Here is a 21,277-nt window from a genome sequence, read left to right on the forward strand (position 1 = left end):
TAATGCATTTTTACAATTTTTGTATGTTTGAGAAAATCTTTATTTTACCTTCATTTATGAAAGATGTTTTCACTGGGTGCAGAATTCTGGATTGACAGGATTTTTTTCTTTCTGTATTTTAAAGCGATTGTTCTACTCTGTCCCGGTGCACATTGTTTCTGAGGCTCAGTCTGCCCTTTTTATTGCTGCCTTGAAGATTCTGGCATTGTTGTTAAGCAGTTTGATTGCAATGCACCTTGTTGTAGCTTTCGAGTTTCTTGTACTTAAAGATCCCTGATCCATTATCTCTCAAATATTTTTTCTCTTCTCTCTTCTTTTCCCTTTTCTGAAGGTCTCTAACTAGCTGTTAATCCTATTTAGTGTATTTTTCATCTCAGACATTGTATTTTTCATCTCCAGAAGTTCAGTTTGGTTCTTTTTTTTAAAATCTTCCATGTCTCTATTTAACATGCTCAGTCTTTTACCTCTTTGAATATAGAATATTTCCAGTAACTTTTAATGTCCTTGCCTACTGATTCCATTGTCTGTATCATTTCTTAATCTCATTTGATTGATTGGTTTTTCTCTTATAGGTCATATTTTTCCTTTTCTTTGCATGCCTGGTGAATTTTGAATGGATGCCTAGCATTTTGGATTTTACTTTATTGGATACTGAATGGTTTTGTATTTCTTCCTATAAGTATTCTTCAGCTTTGTTTTGAGGTTTAGTTAAGTGACTTGGGGCCCATTTGATCATCACTGAAGGAGCATTTGTTAGGTGCAGTAGAGCTGCCTTTGCAGCTGGACCCATCTTCCCCACACTGAGGCACTGTCCTTTGAGTGCTCAGCCTGAGGGCTGTGAATTAGGAACCTTTTCCACTCTGCCTGGTGGGGAGACACACAGCCCTGTCCCGTGAGCTCTGGGGTGTTCCCTCTAGTCATTTCGGGTAGCTGTTTCCTGCACACTGAGCCTGGGGAGACCCCAAGAGCTCTGGCGTTGTTGGGCTGGGCCTGTGCTCACCCTCCTGGCACTGCAGTCTGGAAACTTCAGGCATGAACTGGGTGTTCGCAGGCTCTCCTCCCGTGTCCCTCTCAGGGATTGTGTCCTACACGTGAGGGCCACTGTCTGAAAAATGGTATTTCATATATTTTGTCTTTTGTTTTTAATTGTCTCATGTGGGAGGGTAAATCTGGTCTACCTTGGCCAGAAGCAAAAGTCCAGCTAATTTTTAAATTCCTTAAATTACCTTCCTCCCCGCCCCCCAAATTGTGTAGTTATCAGCCTACTGTGTAAAATGAAATGATATTTTCACATTAATTTAGCTTAATGGTCTCTTGGTAGTAGGGAATTTGTGGACTTATTTCTCCTGTGGCAGTGGGATCCTAAATCTGGAAGCTACACTGAACTCCTTAGCTGTTTTGAAAGAGGTTTGCTAGACATCAGTGTGTTGGACTCTGTCTAAGGATCTGTCCTTAAGAGTGTGCATCATTTTTATTTGGTGACGACAAAAGGTGGCATAGTGGAGAATTAATTTCTAATTAATTTCTCTTTTTCTGTAGGAAGTAGAAGCACTATTTAAAGGAGCTAATTTACCGAAATTTATAAACTGTGAATTTGCCTATAATGATAATTGGTTTATTACATTTGAAACAGAAGCTGATGCACAGCAGGTAAGCTGTTTCTACTATTCCCCATGAAGTACAGAGTTCACGATACCTAACAGTTAGTACATAGTGAGACTAAATTTGGGCGTTGAATTACTATTGCATTTTAGTGTTGTTTGAATATATAAAATGCAGAGGAAATCAAGTTATAGAAACTTAGATAGATGTGTTTGTGTAGACAGTTTCTGTAGCAATATGAAAAGTATGTGACATTATTTTCTGAGGCCATGTAAGATAAGCAGCCTGGGAAAATGAGTTCGGTTCTTATATCTGGACAGAGAAAGGTTTTAATATTTGGAAAGTGTTTTGGGAAATTTGAACTTAACCTTAACTTGCACTAGGCATCATCGTGTTACAAAATGCTTGAAAAGACACTGAGAAACCCTATGAGGAGACACAGCAGTTAGGATGGTTTCCCTGCCCTTAAAGAAAGAATCTTCTTTGGGGGAAACATTAGCATGTGTGAAGGAATCCCAGTATAGGATTAAGTCTTAAATAGTGTGAATGCTATGGGTTCAGAAGAGAGAGACAAAAATCTGAACTATGGGTTTTAAGTGGATGGAAGGGAAGAGAGGGACTAGGAGGAGCCCGGCGATGGGGAGGACGTGTGTCTGCAGCAGGTGCAAGCCCTCTGCCCAGTGTGGCCTGCAGTGCGCTGAGGCCGAGTCAGGAGGTTCAGAGCCTTCAGAGTCTCGTAGGACAATTTGGAAAAGAATAAGGAGCTACGTAAATAATGACTTTTGAATATTGCAATCATAATCTTTTCCTTTCCTAAACTGTGTAATTCCAGTTTCAAATTTAGGTTATTGCTAGGAGCCCAGTAGCCCTTGTTTTCCCATAGGTCAGGATCCTTAGCCTATGGTCTATGGGGAGCTTTTATAGTATCTATTAATGCTTATAAAATTGTATACAAATGTTGTTTAGGAGAATTTTGGTTAGAGGGTACATAGCTCTTATCAGGTTCTTTTGAGGAATCTGTCACCCGAAGAAGGTTAAGGATCACTGCTGTAGGTCCTGTCCACCATATTTTAACTTTGCAGTTCCTTGTTTGAGATACTGTCAGTTCATCTTATTTATAAAATTAACACAATGGTATTTTGGATGATTTTGCCCTCAGGCTTACAAATATTTGCGAGAAGAAGTGAAAACTTTTCAAGGAAAACCAATTAAGGTAAGCAAGACCATTGGTTATACTTGCTTTATTTGCAAATCAGTTTTCTTAAGTATCTAATAGAAACTCACATATTTTCAAACAGGCACGGATAAAAGCAAAGGCAATAGCTATAAACACATTTTTGCCAAAGAACGGATTCAGACCTCTGGACATGAGCCTTTACACGCAGCAGCGATACACGGCCTCCTTTTACTTACCTCCGGTCTACGGCCCCCAGCAGCAGTTCCCTCTCTACAGCCTGATCGCCCCTCAGACGTGGTCGGCAGCGCACAGCTATCTCGACCCACCCCTGGTGAGTTTTGTCTTTACGTGGAGCTCATGTAGCAGCAAGTTACATTGTGGACGCTGCACTAGGTGCTTTGAAGGATGAGGGGGTCTTCGTCTCATGGGGGAACCAGATACGCGTGCCCATTGCCATAGTAAAACAGACCTTCACCTTCTGTGGTGGATTTTAAATTTAACTGGGAGGTAAATATGGAGCACTGTGTACACTAACAAACCTTCAAATTGTGTCATCTCAGTCCTTTGCCCAGTTCACCTCCCCTCCTGTCTAGCATTTCCTTTCTTAAGCTAGTAAAACACCACATGTGCTACAACTCTGGGATAGCTGGGGTACTTGTGAGCGCAGAGGGAAGTGCAAGGGGAGATGGTCCTAAGGAGAAAGAGGTGTTTTAATAGGCTTTTAACAGTCGAAGACAGGTAGAAGACACGCTCTTAAAAGCTCTATTTTTTACACCAGCCCTAGAGTTGATGGGCATGGTTAATTTTTACAGATTTCAGCCTGTCTTAAGGCCTATGGTTGGAAACAGGTATGCTGCTGTAGATGTTAAAGAGATGCCCTGGCTTGGACTTGGCATGAGTTGATGAAGTGGGACGTGAGAATCAGGGCTAATCTGTGGTCATTCAGCTCCTACCTGGGAGGATAGGGATGGGCTGATGGATGGAGCCTTGCTTGAGGCTGCAAAGCAGGAGTATCTGGAACCAGAGGTGGTAGGAGAGACCATGGGGGGGACTGTGGTCAGAAAGCAGGAATCAAGTTAACAAATCTGAGGATATGGCTGCGGACCACGTCAGGGAAAGTTGGACTGATCTCCCCTGTGCAGTGCTCTGGTCATCGTGGGGAGTGAGGGAGATGCCGTGAGTTGAGCCTCGTCATGTGAGGATATCACCTGAGGCTCTCTCACCCCTGAAGGGTGGAAAGAGGGTGGTAACAAGAAGGGTGGCTTGAGAGAAGGAGCGCTGGGATGGCTGTGCCTGTTATCCACTGGAGTGTAAAGATGGGCGTCCATGAGAGAACACACAGTCTGGAAAAGACTAGTGTGTCAAGCAGGCAGTCATCACATAAATAGGACATAAGCACAGTACCATTAGGCGTTTACCAGGGATCACGTTGTTGTCTAAGTGGAGCTTATTAGAAGGGGTGGGAGAGAAGGAAGCTGCCTGCAAGAAGGCGGCATGGCAGAGGTCCTTGGGGTGACTTTGTGGAGAGGAGGCTGGTGAGTTCTCTCAGGGCCAGACTGTCCAGGTTCTTAAATGTGGGCTGAGGCTTGTGAACTCACCTCTGGTGCTTGAGGGACGTGAGAAGGACAGCCAGGAAAGAAAGATGAGTCAGGAGATCCTGAGGGGTGCAGAGCTCCTCAAAAGTGAAAGACAGCTAGCAGACAAGTGCTGACATTCACGATTGTTTCTCTTTCTTTCGAGTGAATCATAATGGGAAGAAAATGTACTACTTTTTTGAAATACTACATTCTGTAAAAGTGTACCTATAGCCGTATAGTTAGTATATCAAGAGAGAACGTTAAACTCTTGGGTTGAATAATTTATCCAGAGGAGGGTGACCACTATGCCTGTGCTATTTGGTTCTTCTTGAATTAAGTTGCTTTTCTGTTTCTCTAATCATATCTGTTCCTCTCCCAGATGGGGTCCTTTGGGCTCCTGCGTCAGTCGTCTGGCTGTTTAGAAAGGTTCCTTTGACCCTGGTTTGGGGCTGTGAGGCCCTTGTGCTTGCTCTCAAACACACTGTGTTGTTCTGAGCAGAAGTGAAGACCTGATGCTTGTTAATTGTCAGCAAGTTGTGTTACATTATCGTGTTAGTAGCCAGTTTACTTTTAAATTCTTGAGCAGAGTGACTCAGATACCAGAGCTCTGTGTGTAGACGTGCATCCGTGAAATGACTGGTCTTACCATGATAGACAGTCTTCCAGCTCTGGTTCTGGTTGATGCATTTCTCAAGAGTCTGGTGCAGACTCTTCTCCAGTAGTGTGCTGACCGCTCCAACAGAGCTTGAGGTACATCTTTCTCCCCCAGCGTTTCCCTTTTATTGCTTTAATTTTATTTTTTTTAAATCAGGGAACAATTTTATTTTGGTCCTAGGCCATCTCTAACATCCTTCTTCTATTATAGCTTCCAGTGAGCTCCAGTTAAAAGGAATTGCTTGCTTCTATCCTCTCCCTTTTTTTCCCCCCAAACAAGGAAGGACCTAAATCTATTTTTCAATTTAGTGATAATTTAAGGTGGGGACTGGAGGACACTGAGTAGTTAAATACCTTTGAACCCATCGAGAAATGTCATTTACACAGAAAGTGTTTGAAACCACAGGTCCGGAATCCAGAGAGCTGGAGTGAACATTCTTTTCATCTTTTTAAAAAAGAACTGTGTTTCAACACTTAAGTTTTCTGGGGTTTTTTTTGTGTCTAGATGTTTAAAATAGTTGGCTGATACTTAAAATTCTGTACTTAATCTTTTTAACTTTTTAGATTGTATGTTTTATAAGGGTACTGTGGCCCTTTTTAATTCTCTTCTGAATTATATGTCATTGTATCACTTTAAATGTATCACTTTAAATTGTGACTTGAGGGATAATTATTAATGATCTGAAAATATCTTGATGCTCAAAGCAAGACTTGCGTGAAGGTGAAGACTAAAAATGGCACTCTCAAAGGCTGTGATTGTGAAATAGATATATAAATGTTCCTAAAATTGGGAACTCTGATGAATTTCACTAAAGTCATTAGGAATAAAGAAGAATGGCTGACTTTTTGCCAGTCTTGGAGGTGGTGTTACTTGTACCATTCAGTTGAGCATTTGGACTCAGGTGAGCGTGCAAGTCACGAGCCTGTACTTGGACCTGTGGGGTCTTGAGCAGGTGCTTTCCTCTCCTGTCAGTTTCCACTTACATAAATTGGCTTCTTTGTTGGGTCATCATGAGGATCAACTGAGACAGCCCAGAAAAAGGTCTTAGCCTCAGCCTGGCTCAAGAAATATTGGCTACTAGCAATAATCTTACACAGTACTCTTCTTGACCTGCGAATGTTGGAAGTCTGACATGGAACATAGCCTCCTTGACATGTCAGGAAACGACCCAGGTTACCACAAGATGCAGTGTTAACCAACTCAGAGTCTGTTCATGCCTTGTTGACTTGCTTGTTTTTAATGAATCTAGGTAACTCCATTTCCAAGTACTGGATTTATAAATGGGTTTACGTCTCCAACCTTCAAACCCGCAGCATCTCCTCTGACTTCACTCAGACAGTACCCTCCGAGAAGCAGGCAAGTTCTGTGAGTGATTAAAATGCAGTTGTTTTTCCAGGGGTGGTAATAAGAGGTTGCTGCTATGTTGTATACTTTAAAAGCAAAGGAAAATAGAATGTGTTAAACCTTGGTAATCCTCACCATATGCACGAGTCACACTTACTAAGTAGAGAGGCTGTTTCTGACGCTCACTCCTGATATATTTGGTCCTAGTAATGTTCACCAGGGATAAAGCTACTTGCAGTGTAGAATTACATTCTGTGAGATTTAAACCCTAAAATGCATACCGTAGTGCCTACATAAAGGATGGCTTCTCTGCAGACAAAGGCATAGGGCAGCCTGCATCTCTGCGTGCCTGCTTTTAACTTGGGCCTGGACTGTAGCTAACAGAACACTGATACTTTATTTATAGATTTGCATTATCAGACATATTATGTGGTAACTGTTCTAAATAACATTTTTATATTTTTTCTAAATAGAAAGCAAATTTTAGCTTAGACATTCCTATATCGGCATGCTCGTTCTGTAACACTATGATCGTTTTTAACTGAGCATGTACGAACACTTTATTTATAGGAATCCTAGTAAGTCTCATCTACGCCATGCCATTCCCAGTGCAGAGAGGGGACCCGGGCTGTTAGAAAGTCCTTCGATATTTAACTTCACTGCGGATCGGCTACTCAACGGTGTCCGGAGCCCACAAACGAGGCCGACAGGCCAACCTAGAACACGGGTACAGAACCCTCCCACCTATGCTAAGAGAGACATTGGAACTGGGCGAGTGGAACAGAGCAGTCTGGAGTCCTCTCCTGGTTTGGGTAGAGGAAGGTGAGTTACACAGAATTTTTGTTGGACAGGTACTTGTGCTTATAAACTATTCCATTAATTTAGATGTGTTTTATAATCATTATTTTCAAATGCATCATAGAAAATCAGATTGAAAGCTGTAGCCATCAAAGGTTTTATATAGTTACTCAGAAGAGTTGGTTTTAGAGCAGAGACTTAAGTAGTTTTATTTCTTTTTTGTAATATAAAATTCTTCAATCAGATCACTAAATGGAGTTGAACCATGTTAGGTCACGGTCATTTGTGGAGAATTTGGAGCTCGACATATAGCAGACTCCATGCTCTGTGAGCCTCTGGTCTCACTTCGCATCCCCTCCTGCTGCTGCCTGGGTAGAGGGCCCGCGTGTTCCCAGCCTTGCTCATTTTCCAGCCAGCAGTGTCGCACAGTAGACAGGCAATGAGTTGTGTGGCCAGGCAGACCAGAGTTTAAATTCCATTTGTACTAAATTTGTTTATAAACACGGGCTGTTATGGTTAAGTGGTACCTGTTGGCCGTCTTTAGGGGAGAGTTAGCTCATTTCCATCCTTGATCCCACATTATCTGTGGTCATTACCCGGGGTTGTTAGCGTGCATCCTGACAGTGGGCTGTGTCTGCCCCCTTCTCACTTTTCCTTTGCTGCAGCTTGCTGTCTGCCTTCTGCCACTTATTCCTCCACTAGAGAGGTGGGCTTAGAAAAGATGGAGGTGGGTCATCATCCAAAAGATGGATGGGTGAGCGTCCAATTAGTGACATCTTGTCCACTGTTGACAGATGGAAGCTGGCTTATTAGTTTGTTCTCTCAGTGATTAGTTCAGTACGGGCTGTCAGGAAGGAAATCTCCTCTGATAATTAACTAGCTAGCGCTCAACTACCTAAGCTTTTTTTTTTTTTAACCTACTTTGAGAACTTAAGATGAAAATATTTCTGTGTTCTATACGGAATGTCCAGCACAGTGTCTGACATGCAGAAGCTCCAATAATGTTGGTTCCTCTGCCTTCCTGGCACGATATGTTTCCAGTGCAGTTTGGGAGTTTGAGGAGCCCAGAGGTCCATCACATTTGTGGTGGTTAAATCCACATGGTCAGCCTTGGTGGGGTTGTAGGATGGACTTAGAGTGACTGAAGGCAGCAGGCTGCAGGAGAACTGGTGCAGGACTGCACATCGTCAGGAAATTTGATAGAAAGTTGGTTTGACTGGTATTGGAGGGCTGAAAGGCAAAGGGGCACACCGAGGAAATACAGAGGAAGTGACTTCAGGAGGCAGCTGCCATTCGTGGGGCTGGGAGACAGTAGGCAAGTTTGGGGTTTTTAGACAAAGAGGCTTGGAGCAGGGTCTGCGGAGCTGAGGCCAGACCCTAAGGAAGGGCCGTGCCACCATGCTAGATGGTGCTGGTTGAGGGACAGTGCAGAAGAAGCACCACCAGGAAGACAAGTTCCTAGACCCTCCTCCTGTGGCATTCCCTGTTGGGAAACACTGGACAAGGAGTGTCCTGGCAGTGGGAAGATGAGTCCTGCAGAACACCACCCAGTGTCACAGAGGAGGGTGAAGGCAAATGTGCTGAGGAGCATTTAGTCAGCCAGCATGCCCGCCTCTGACCATGTAGTCACATGCAGTCCTCCCACAGCATTCGAAATTCCAAACAGCAGTAACGACTTTGTGCTTTTGCGCAACCAGTAGAGACTCCCACCTCAACAGTGTGCACCTGAGGACTGTGACCAGCACCAGTGAGACTGGAGAGAGCTCAGCCTACGCACCGGTCTACACCAGCTGCAAGGAACAGCCTGTCAGGGGAGCCCTGGTCAATACTGTCACCTGGCTCCTTCCTCTGTTCCTTGTGCCTTTTGTCTCCAGACAAGTCATCAGGTGTCCAGGGCTCTTCAGCTGAAGGGTGATGCCCGCCTTCTCTCCTGAAGGACCTGAGCCACAGTGGCCGTGCTACCCCCCAGGATGCCTATTTTTCTGGTTTTTGTTTCGTTTTCCAGTAACTTTGTCTCTTGGGCAATAAGGAGTCGTCGAAGGCACCCCAGGAAATCCCCTGGACTACACATGGCTCTCTTACCTGCCGTGTAACAGCAGCCCACAGGGCAGCCACCTAGCCAGGTTCAGTGTCAGGAAGAACCCCAGTTGAGCAGACAGCTATCTCTGTTATGTCACCTGATGGGAGCATTCCATTTTGGGGAACTAAGCCAGACCACCAAAATTCGAAGTAGTGGGCACAGGAACCAGAAATCATACTGGTGGAATATTGAGTGTGATAGTGAAGAGTCCCTCCCAATTCTGTTGTTTGGTGCCGGGGCCGTGTTTGCTGGTGTGGTCACATGCAAAGCATATGCTGCATCTCTTGAGTTAGGACCATCCTTTGAAGCTGTTGCCGGCCCCTCAGCCTTGCATCTGAGTCTTCCTCGGTGAAGCTGCTCCCTGGAGTGGGGCACACGCCACTCATGCTGTGGGATGGGTCTCAACAGCATTGCATGGGCACCATGGGGTGAAGGCAGCGTCTCCTTAGGGTCCACTGATAGGTGCCATCAAACCAGTGGCACGCAGAGCTTCTGCCTCCTCCAGGATAGAGAAGGACTGGCCCCCTGGGCCAGGCTGGGCACTGTCAGTAGTGGTAAGCAGGCTAGCCTTGGCATTGGGGTGCCCGAGTGTAACTACTATGCCCCTGGGCTGACGGGGAAGAGGCTGGACACCACCCCTTGTCACCCACTTGTTGGGGATCTCTTCTAAAGTGGATGGCTCCAACACAGATGTCTTCACAATGTCCCTTCCTTAAGTCTCCTCCCAAGGTCTCTTTATTGTCAGACTTTGAGTTCTTGTCTTCATGAGTCTCTCGTCTAGCCAGGTCTTTAGCTCCCCTGCTTGAGAACTAGTGTAAATCTGTACTTTCAGCCGTTTCTGTGTCCAGACATGGTGGACAGCGAATATGTTGCTTGAAGTTCTGCTCTCTGGGAAGATCCCCTTGCACACTGGCTCTTGGGAATGCTCCTTATTGGGGTGTGATGCCAAGGCGGTCGGCATGCTGTTCAGCCATCTGTAACCCAGGTCCAGAGCTCTCCCCTGGTCAGTGGTCAATAAATTTTCATTACCATTCTTTAACAGTTGACCTATATAGTTCACTATCAGATTTTATACATCTTGTCATTCTGACAGAATGGATATTCAAATATTTATGTGATAAATTCTAAATAGCCACTAGGATAATTCTTTTAATAAATGTTTTTATTTTATTTACGTATTTAGATATCAGTTTTAGTCCTTTATTATAAAATTTTTGTGTTTTGCTTGTACTTCCTCTTTTTTTCTGTTTTTGGTGGGGAAGATTTTCGCCCTGAGCTAACATCTGTTGCCAATCTTCCTCTCTCTCATTTTTTTCCCCTTTCCCAAAGCATCAGTGCATTGTTGTATATTCTAGTTTTAAGTGCTTCTAGTTCTTCTATGTGAGCCACTGCCACAGCATGGCTACTGACAGACAAGTGGTGTCATTCCACACCCAGGAACCAAACCCAGGCTGCTGAAGTGGAGTGCACTGAACTTTAATCACTAGGCCATCAGGGCTAACTCTGCTTGTACTTCTTAAGGTTGAGATTTTAGAATCGAAAATCATCTTCAAAAGAGTACAAAGTAATAAAGACAAGTATGTCTGCACATCCATATACTTGAGAAAATGTTCTGAGTGGAAAAAATTAATGGTCTTTTGCTTTCCTCTCCTCTAGGAAAAATTCCTTTGGTTACCGGAAGAAAAGGGAGGAAAAGTTTACAGTGAGTACATCAAGCCGATGTCATTTTTGCAAGACATTTCAATCTAGTTTATACTAAAGAAACATGGGATTTAATCAAATCAGTAAAGGTTAAGATGTGAGAAGGAGCTTTTCAAAAGACATTTTCTTTTAACATGATATCCATTAGGTAATAACCGACATTTTAGATGCTCTGAAGAGGGGAAGGTGGTGGCTAGTTGCCTGAGTGTTACTGCATAGTACCTATGTGTGCACGCACTGTGCAAATGATGCTGCCAAGAACATGCACACAGACTCTAGTCTCTCTACAGGTGTCCAGAGTTCTTTCTGGGTGGGTAACCATACACCATAAAATAACTGGACTCATGTAGGAATTAGTTCATTAATATTTTTCATTCAAAATGATTTACTTTGTACCCACAATGTAGAAAGCATTATTGCGTTCTGCTGTAGCCTATGCTCAGGACAAATGCAAAATTAAGTGATGGGTTTATGTGAGTGGGAAGTCCATGGGCGTACTCACGTCTGCTTGGGTTGATTAAACAGTTCCTCCTATGCATAATGCCTCCACAGGCTTTGATGGGGGTCATATGGTACGTTTCCACATGAAGTGGTGGGAGAACATCCTGGCAGAGTTACCAGGATTGGTGAAGACGCAGAAGGGAGAAAGTATGTTTCATGGACTTGCACATGGAGAATTCCCCACTTAGAAGACTGGCAAAGACCTTGAGAAAGTTCTTGGTCCAGTCCCTGAACCATTGGTATATGCTTTCTCATCACAAAAGAGAAAGTTTGTTTGTCTAGAACTTAGTACAAGTTAGTCATAAAGAAACACGCATAATCCTGCCTTATTGGTTACTTTAGCCTAGTTTTTGGTGAACCCTTTGGTAAGGCAGTTTACATCAGTTGATCCTAGTTGGAATTAATGAATTCCTGTAACATTTGGACTAACAAGACTAGCATCTGAATATCTCTTCAGATATTACTTACCTTACACAAGTTATTCCCATTGGTCACTACATCACCTTCAAAAGTGAAATTTTTTCCTGCTACCATCTTGATTCATTTTGTGTCCCTAATTCATGTGTTCATACCTGGGAGCCACCTAGAAGCCCAGGCACATGATGCAGGTATATGTATTAAAGAGACCACAGCTGTTACCACACTAGGCTCCTCTAATGACTTCAGCCTAGAGCTGGGCAACAAACGTATGGGCAGTTGGCTGAAGCCCGTAGGACCAGGGATGGGTTGCATGCCACCTAAAGCTGTTCTGATCCTAAGGAATGTTAGACACTGCCCTCAAGATGAGGCGTCATCTGTCGGCTTGCCATTTTGTGACTGCTGTGTCTGGGCAGCTACTGCCTGCCTCTTTTGTTCCTAAAGGTCGAGATTTAGTGAATTTTTAGTAAGTCTTTCTCCCTAGAAATGCTTATCATCTGGAAACCTGGGTTTCCCTCAGAAACATGCAGGTGTTTAAAATAAAGCATCTAAAAATTGGTTTGAGATTATGGTGTCTGCATAACCTAGAGCTGCGCTGAATTATAGGGAGTGTCCCACAGCCAAGTGGTTAACAAGTGCAGGCTTAGTTCTGAGGGCACCTAACTGAGCAAAATGAGGCTGAACTCCGGCACCTACACCCTAATAAAGAGAGAAACAGGTGGGGATGCCCAGAAGAGATGTGGAATTTGCCAGCTTGGGTCCATTTTTACCTTTAACCTGCTCTCACTTGAGTTCTGACAGATTTTCTCTGCATTCCACTTCTGTAGGGAAATAAGTTTCTGGGAAATGTTGGCCCTTTCAAGTTATGTGAGCCCCGTGAGGGCATTGCTTCTAGTCAGAGTAGCCCACCCCTCTCCCAGAAATACCTGTATTCCACCTGAACACAAACTCACTTCCCCCTCCTGTTCCTGACTCCTTCAGCCAAGAACTGGACACTTATAAAATGACTTCTAGCTTATTAAAGCAAGTTGATAGTTTTTCGATAAAACACGTATCACTGCCTTTCGCCCTAGATCTTGGGTTTATAAAGTACACTCAGATATTATGCTGAGTCTACCTGAAGTCAGGGAATGTCTTATCAAATACCGTGTTTCTACATAGTGATTTAAACATATAAAGGGTTTCAGTAAGTTAATTTTCAGATAACTTGAAGACTCTTTTTTTGTTAAACCATTTTTTTAATGGAAATCTTTGTAAATTTCTTACATAAGGTGTAGAGTTGAGAGAGTGGCACTTTTTTCTCTTACTGTCTCCTCCATGACTTAGATTACAAGCTATTCTGTGATAACATGAAACTTGTCTGGAGATGACTGAGTTAATGTCTGGACTCGGGCTCTTCTGATTTGTGAGCAGTGGGGTTGAGTGACTTTACAGCATCTCCCCTGTCTGTGGCTGTCACTTTGCTGCTATCAGCTGCACACTTGGGTCCTACCAGGCCTTTGTCGGCTGATGGTGGTCCAGGGGCTGCAGGGTCTTGTGGTCGTAGAGAAGCAGCTCCATTGCAGTGTGCTGGATCATGGCTGGCAGCAGCCTGAGGTCTCACCTTTACAGCTCTTCTTCTGATGAAGGAGATGAAGTGTTTGTATGTTTGGAACATCTGTCTGCCTTTTCAGATGGATGCAGAAATGAGAAGGCTGGAGAGCAGGTTCTTGGCCTTAGCCTTCTGCTGTATTTCTTAGTTCTGCACTGTGTGTCTACACTTGGGCAACTTTATGGGTGTTCTTCTCTTTCAGAGGAGTCAAACTCAGTCTCCAACGCCACCAAAGCCTCCGTCTCCGAGCTTCGAATTAGGGCTGTCCAACTTCCCCCCACTGCCTGGGGCAGCAGGCCACTTGAAGACAGAGGACTTGTCTAGCTTGCTAATAGGATCATCAAAAGAAAGGGTAAGATACGTATCACAGGCCTAACAGTCACTGACGTTTGCTGAGTGCTGATTCGTGCCTGGCACCTTGCTGAGCTCTTTACATACATAATATTCTTCATACTCAGAAGAGGTTCAGAGAGGTTAAGTGATTTGCACAGGTCACACAGATTTTGAGTGGACCCTCTTAGTTGCCTGTCTGCCAGGGTAAGAGGTGGAAACCTGTGCTGTGGCATGCTATACAGATGCTTTCTCTCACCCTGGAAACTCAGATTGCACTTATATTGTTGTTATTCAGGACTTGCCATTATTTTACAAGTCAGCAGAATAAAACAGAGAAATCTGGATTGTACCAGAAGTAATACAGTTTTTGGTAACCTACATGAATAACAAGGAGCCCGGAATAACTTTACTCTAATACTGGTGGTTTTGGGTGAATTCTCTAGGCTGCTAAATGAGTTGTTTTCACTCTTCTGCAGTGATGACAATCCCAAGAATCAGCTTGAGCTACAGAAGCCAGAGGGTGTGAGTTCCAGTGCTCCTTCTGGGTTCTGCTGTAGTTGACGAGTTAAGGAGGGATTTGTCCTGCTGCCAGGAGTGCTGTTGATGGCTCTGTCGGTTCTTAGCCAGGCAGAGGTGCCCTGCAATGCCGTGTTGAGCTGAGGCGGGGAGAATGTGTCCCCGGGCGAGTTCTCAGCGTGGCTGCACACCACAGTCGCCCTTTGTCTTTTTCCACTGGAAATCCACCACCACCCTGCCCGCTACCCTCAGATCTCAGGGATCAGAATCCTCTCACCTCTGGATTGGAAAGGCACACACTGCAGCTGCAGCCAGACCGTCTACACTCAGAGAGCACCATGAAGCCCTCAGGCACCAGGCCAGGGCTCACGGTGAGATTTATAAAGCCAGGGGTTTAGTCCTCTTTATCCTCCCACACAATGCAGCTGTGGTCTACGTTCCAGCATGTCAGGACCCAACATCCTGGATTAAATGAGCTTTTACAAAAAGATATTTTCCATTCCCACCAACCTTGAGCATGAAATCTTGAAAGATCGTGGTTCTCACGGAGGGCCTCTTGTCTCTGGTCACCCCCGTTGAGGACAGGTGTAGAGGTAGTGCCATTCCATACATCTCGCTCCCTCCAGAAGCTCTCGTTTCAGTTCATTTCTGAACTTACCTGCTTTGAAAAGTACAATTTTAAGACAATGTCTTTTTGCACTTAATCACACTTCCAATTATTTATTTGCTCTCCTGCCTTTTTTGTTAGTTACACAACATGAAGAAGACTGTGCATATGTGAGCTATCTCTGCACATCAGGGTCACCGGCCTGAGTAAGAACATCTAGTGTTAGTCAGGTCTTTGCCTCATTGCTGTGGACAAATAAACATTCTCAGCCTCACTTTCCTCGCCTGTTAAACTGGGAGAGTTAACACACCTGCTTCTAGGGTTTCTGGGGAATTCAGGTGAGAACTGCTGTCAGCACCTCCTGCCCACCTCAAGGTACTCAAATTTATGTCAGTATGGAGGCGTTGATCTTTTGGATTTTAGTTATAAGACTGAGTCATTGAATTGTGTTAGGAGCTCTACATTTAACAGATATTTGGGTGTTATATGCCAGACTGTACTAGGCGCTGGGATATCAGATGGATAAGATGTTTTTGATGCGTATTCAATTAAGAAAACAAATTTGCTGCTAATTATGATAGAAGCACGGAAGAAAGGGCCTGAGATGTCAGGGAAGACGGGTGAGGGCTCTGTAGGCAGGACAGACTTGGGGTGGTTTCCTTGTACAGCCAGTGTTTGCCAGCTCTGCTCTCCTCTGCAGGGTCCACTCAGTCAGCACCCGGCACAGCCGCCCCTCCACCCCCAGGAGGAAGGTGGGAAGCCATCAGATTGTTGCCATCATTGGTGTATTTAAGATGATTATGACAAAGAGCTGACAAATGCTTCTCTACACAAATATAACTGTTATTCCGATGATTTTCAGAGCCTCAATGCGGATGCAAGCACGAACACTCCTCCCGCAGTGACCCCCCGAGAGCCCTCAGTGCCAGCCCCCTGCACTGTGTCGGCAGCCTGTGCGCGCTCCCCTTCCCCCACCCACCTACCCGAGTAAGTAGCTGCCTTCTGTCACACTTCCATGTTGACTGATTGAAATTGCTCCCCAGTGTGCAGGAGATTCAAATATTGGGTGGCATTTTTACAGGGATCCCAAGGTGGTCGAGAAGCAGAGGGAAACCCCAAGTATGGACAGACTTCCTTCTACCCTGACTACAACTGCAAGTAAATCGGTGCAGGTGAACGGCGCTGCCACGGTACGTGCCCCGACCACCTCCCGCCACCCCACAGAGGCTCTCCGTGTGGGAGAAAGACAGAGCTCCTTCTCTGCATCAGCTTATTCTCAGTAAAATCAAATTTGATGGGTTTTTACTTGTGTGTGTGCTGTTGTGCTTTCTGTACAGAATACCTTGGATCTTTGCTATTAATTTTCACCTTACTGCCTGGTTATTTCTCGTTACACAGCCATGGTGTCTTTATTTCAGTGCCACTAGAGCACAGTTCTCTTTTTGAGTAGTCAGAAGATGCCAGCTCCTGTTCTCTGTAGGACTTGTGGTCGTGTAGCGTGTGCTGTCAGTAGCAGACACTGAGGACAGACAGGCACAGCCCTGCCCTCCCGCTCCTGTGGGGCCGCTCCCTCCCCGCGTGGGCCTGCGCACTACTCCAGCCCTCTCCTCTCCTTCCCTCAGGGGCCAGTCCGCATCTCTATTCTGATTTGTGTTCTCCTCAGTTTGATCTCCGTGAGCTTTGTCGTTTCGTTTGGGAGTTAAACCTTTACTGTCCACCAGGTTGACTCTTTAAAGAAAAACATTTTTTTAGGTTAAAAAATTATTTTTAAGTTAGCAAATGGCTTATGCAGGTGAAATAGTTTTTACTATTCTGTTTTCTTCGGTCATTTAATCTTCATGCTTCTACTTACCCAAAAACCCTATTAATTTTTTTTAAGTTTTTAACTCTGTCTTCACCTTTCCTGAACCCCCATCTCCAGCCCTCTGTAGTTTTCAGATGTGCCCAAAAATTTTTCAAAGATGATTTTTGAAGTTCACCTTAAGTGATGGGCTGTGCCTTTCTCTAGCATTCCAGGAAACCTGGGCTGTGCTGAGTGGCAGTGTGTGTGGAAGGAAGCAAGGGCAGAGAAAGCAGATGTTGCCTTTTCTGGGGATTTCTGGTGTTCTTAGGCCTCCTTCCAGGCTTCCATGAGGCTCAGCAATCCGTAAAGGTCAAACGTTGGGAAGAGTTCAGTCAGCACTTTACATATCAATACCACCTCTAGTTGCAGCCTTTTTGTACAAGATATTTCTAGAGTATCTTGGAAGGAAAGTTGTACTGCAAGGGAAACAAAATTTTGTTGAAACTTATGACCTTTTTAAAAGTCAGAATACTCTGAATGTGGAGATCTGGTTACGGTTGAGAACTTGTTTACTTTTACCTTAAGTGAACTTTATTTTCACATGTTGTCACTGGAGACGTCATTTTATGCATGTCATCCCAGAGTTATGTCTGTTTCCCAGGAATTGCGAAAACCCAGCTATGCGGAGATTTGTCAGAGGACGAGTAGAGAGCCTCCGGTGTCCCCGTTGCAACCCCAAAAAGAACAAAAGCCAAACACTGTCGGTTGTGGGAAGGAAGAAAAGAAGCTTCCTGAGAGAGAGCCCCCTACCCCCAAGTCCAACCCGGGACCACCCAAAGACCAGAGGAGGCCGCCGGGCCGCCGGCCTTCGCCACCGGCCACAGGGAAGCGTCCACACAGAGAACAGAGCACCCCTCCCAAGTCCCCCCAGTGAGCGCCGAGGGCTGGGAGGGCTGCGAGGAGTTGAGGTCGCCACAACTAAGCACTGTCCCACTCGGGACCGAGAATGAGCCGCTGGTTAGGAGCTTGCAGTGGAGAGGAGGCCATGAGATGCCTGCAAGTTATTTTTCTTCTATGAGTCGGATTTTCCCCCTCTTGAAAAAAATCTATTTTTCAGGATTTAATTAATATAAACCTTATTTTAGGTTGGTGCTTAACTGGAGGTGATGCATAAGTCTGATTTTTTTCAGGATAGAAAATGCATTTATCCTAACAAATTGATATTTTTTATTAAGCCTCCATGTGGCTATGAATGCAAGCTATATATAGTGAGTTTTTCTAAATTAAGCGGAACTATGCTACTTCGTTTTTTAAAATAACTGGTTAGCAAGTGCATATCTCTAAGATGTCCATACCGACAGGTGAAGCTGAGGACAGTGGGATTGAGGGCATGAGGCGACGCTGTAAGTGGAGCCTGGAGAAGGCATAGGGTCAGATCGAGTCACACCCTGGCCTGGGAGTTATACTTTCATTCAGAATCCTAACAAGTGATTCTAGCATTTTTTTTTTTAAAGAGTATAGCCCGTTTTTGATCTATGGGGCAAAATGAGCCTGCAGAGAGCACCCAAGAGAGCCTTGAAACCTCAAGTTTGATGTACTGCAAGCAGTAACCAGCTTCTCACTCCAGTCTCAAGTGGCTATTATGTAAGATAAATTCAAAGCACAGTGTGAATAGAATTAAATGAAAACATAAACTTTGCTGCCCACTGACATGTTATCGCAAAGTTGTACCCTGATGTTGTCTTGCTCCCACGAGCTAGCAGGGAGGATGTGGGAGCCACGGTGGCTCCTGCGTCTCCCCCATGTTAGTCAGCTCCCGTGGGCACCTTCCCGTACCTCTGAATCGGCACGCAGACCGAGACGTTGCATAACTGTGAGAGAATGGTATTTGTGGTGCCCCTTTGGTGGTGGAGGATGAAAACTCCCGCTCTCTTTACCTCCAAGACGAGGGTCTCATTGAGTCCTCCTGGGTGTGCTGGGCTCGGAAGAACACGCATGCACTGAAGCTAGCAGTTTATAATAAAGTTAAATACAAATTATTTTGTTTTAAAATGCCTAAATTTTTTCTTTGAGTATTCTAAGCAGCAGACGTTAAAATAAGACTATTTCCTGCTAAATGTAACCATACAGTTTATTCCACAAAATGTTATTTAATAAGACTGAGGATTTTTTTAAAAAAATTATTTCCATCCAATATTTAAAGACTTGAATTTTATTTAAACTTGAAAATGACTTTGCCTTAACTTTTGTATAAGACAGCATAGAGTTGATGGAGACCGGCCCCTGGGTTGGCATGAGTCGAGTACAGAGTTACTCAGTTACGTGGGATCTGCTGGCGCTAGTTTTACTGAGTAAGCATACGGTAGTGTGAGAACTAGCAGCATTGTTTGTAATATACCTTGAAGATCTTAAACAGTTGACCTTTTTCAGATTGTTGAAAGCCCTGTAAATGCGGATAGTCGATACTGTATTAAATATGTGCACTTGGAGTGTGTGCTTTGCCTGTACAGTTGTAAATAATCAGAACATATTAAAAAGGTACCCTAAAGAGAAAATCTGATAAAAATTATTGATATATTATAAATGTTGCTATTGAGCTGGATGTAGATAAACTAAATGTTGTGGTTTGAATATTATTTTAATTTGTTGAGGTTTTTTCCTTTTTCTCCTATGCCGGTGTGTTGAACTGATTCTGCCTCTTTGCTGCTGCAAAAGGGAAATGGAAAGTCTTATTAAAGCCTTCAGATGTCTCCATGCTCTTCTTAAAAGTATGTAAATATGTACTAATCATAGCTGATGTGAAAGGGTTTTGAAGTATAATATTGAAAGCAGACACTTGCAGGGTCTGCAAGGGAAAGTAAAAATAATCTACTGCTTAAATCTGGAATAGCTGAGTATGATTTCCCCTGCCAGAGGGAAAGGCGCCCTGGTGCATTTGACCATCTCCTTCATTCAGTACCTAGAAATACACACAGTGCTAATAGTTTACAAATGCTGGTAAAAGGAAAATGGGACTTTACTTCTTTGTAGTTGTCAGACTGCTGACTAAAACATCAGGAATAACTGACCTCTTACACCCAAACTGATGAGTACTGTATACAGCGTTGGAAGGGCATGCTCCAAGCCCTAGGAATTCCTTAATGTCGCAGTCTTTGCTGGAAGAGGGAGCGGATGTTGTCAGCCATCATCATCCCCCAAATCACAAACCCTGTGGAGCTGAGACACTGGTTCTCAATGATGACAAATCCTTTCCCTGGAGGCAGGTGTGTGCTAGAGCCAGCTGTAGCGATCTGCTCTTTGTTGGCAGACAGCATGACGGTGGGCCCCTGAGGTAGCAGCCAATCGTGTGGCAGGCGGTGCCTGAGAGGCGCAGGGTGGATTCTGCTGCGTCCCTGCTGGCTCAGTGTGCTGTGTTTACTGCTCCTGCAGCCAGTCTGTTGCATCGAGAGTTGAAACCTCGCTCTGATGTGATTTTTATAGCATCCTTTTTAATTAAGCAAAGGTAATATGCCAAATACTTCTATAATGTCTACAACACGACCTTTCTGACATTGCTCTGAGATGTCCCTTCACAGAAAGGAATGGGAGTTCACAACGGGAAGCTGTGATACGGCACACAGACAGCGGCTCCATCACACGCAGCCAGTAGTGTGTGGCTTTCGTACATTTTTTAAAATTTAACTCTTTCCTTTCCCCCAGCAGTATCTCAAGGTATAGAATCAGATGCAGCAATCACAAATGACATTTTAACTTGTAAAATTGTGAGGTGATGCTTGTCATCTGGAAATATGAGAATCTGGCTTTTTTCACTAGACATGAATTTCAAGTAGAATAGTTCCTTTTTAAGAGTTAGTGTCATGATGTTTCTGATCAGCCCTTCCTGTAATCACATCACTGGTTGTCATTAGCAGGTGGCAAAAGATGTTTTATGTTGCTGCGTTAGTCAGGACCGCTGCAGTTTACATTTAAAAACTGGCTCAGTTTCTGCAAGGGCGGCAGGTGAGGAAGGTGCGTGCCTGTCTTTGTACCAGCCGTCAGTGTGCTCTAGTTAGGGTCCATGTACTTCAAGGCCTCTTACCCAGAAAGCAGCAGACAATCGAAGACGGAAGGAGAGCCAACAGCTGCCAATTCACACAACGCAAGTGTAATGTGGAAGCTTTCTTGAAGGTTTTTGTTTTTGTTCTAATTCTTTTCATTAAGACTGGAATCAAGCTTACATGTAAACTATTGGTAATTTAAGTTTCCTTTTGTGTCATTCAGTGTAAAACTGTCTAATTTGAAAAAAAATGTAGGTTATGAAAAATAAAGATTTAGGCACTGTTCAATTTTTCTTTTGATTTTTTTAATTAAAATTTTCTTCAAGAATGCATCTTTTTTAAAAATAGTTTTTTGTCTCTTCCCATCAGTGTACATGAGAGTGAAATGCAGGTTGCCTTGGCCTGTGTTTGGATTATGGCTTCTCGACACACGTGTGAGTTATGTCGCATTAGGGCTTTTCCCTGGTCGGCTTAGTGCTCTGAGGTGTTCAGAGTGAGCATTAAAATCAAGATTCACAAGGAAACAGTTCATTAGTCCAAGATTTACCACAAGAATAA

At 44.1% G+C, this 21,277-nt stretch overlaps 1 protein-coding gene across 24 annotated transcripts in view; it reads left to right on the top strand.

Moving 5' to 3' along the window:
• LARP4B (La ribonucleoprotein 4B) overlaps positions 1–21,007 on the top strand; it is a 91,538-nt gene extending 70,531 nt beyond the window's left edge. For 7 of the 24 annotated variants that reach the window (XM_070254670.1, XM_070254678.1, XM_070254669.1 and 4 more), the window contains 10 exon segments: positions 1,540–1,650; positions 2,762–2,815; positions 2,901–3,110; positions 6,261–6,367; positions 6,926–7,177; positions 10,890–10,935; positions 13,646–13,795; positions 15,762–15,886; positions 15,981–16,089; positions 17,344–21,007. In XM_070254670.1, the coding sequence (XP_070110771.1) occupies positions 1,540–1,650; positions 2,762–2,815; positions 2,901–3,110; positions 6,261–6,367; positions 6,926–7,177; positions 10,890–10,935; positions 13,646–13,795; positions 15,762–15,886; positions 15,981–16,089; positions 17,344–17,616 (1,437 nt within the window). In that variant the 3' untranslated portion in view covers positions 17,617–21,007. 24 annotated transcript variants of the gene reach the window in all.
• The last annotated feature ends 270 nt before the right edge of the window (positions 21,008–21,277 follow it).

This window comes from Equus caballus, chromosome 29 (assembly GCF_041296265.1).
Source record: "Equus caballus isolate H_3958 breed thoroughbred chromosome 29, TB-T2T, whole genome shotgun sequence".
NCBI classification, from domain to species: domain Eukaryota; kingdom Metazoa; phylum Chordata; class Mammalia; order Perissodactyla; family Equidae; genus Equus; species Equus caballus.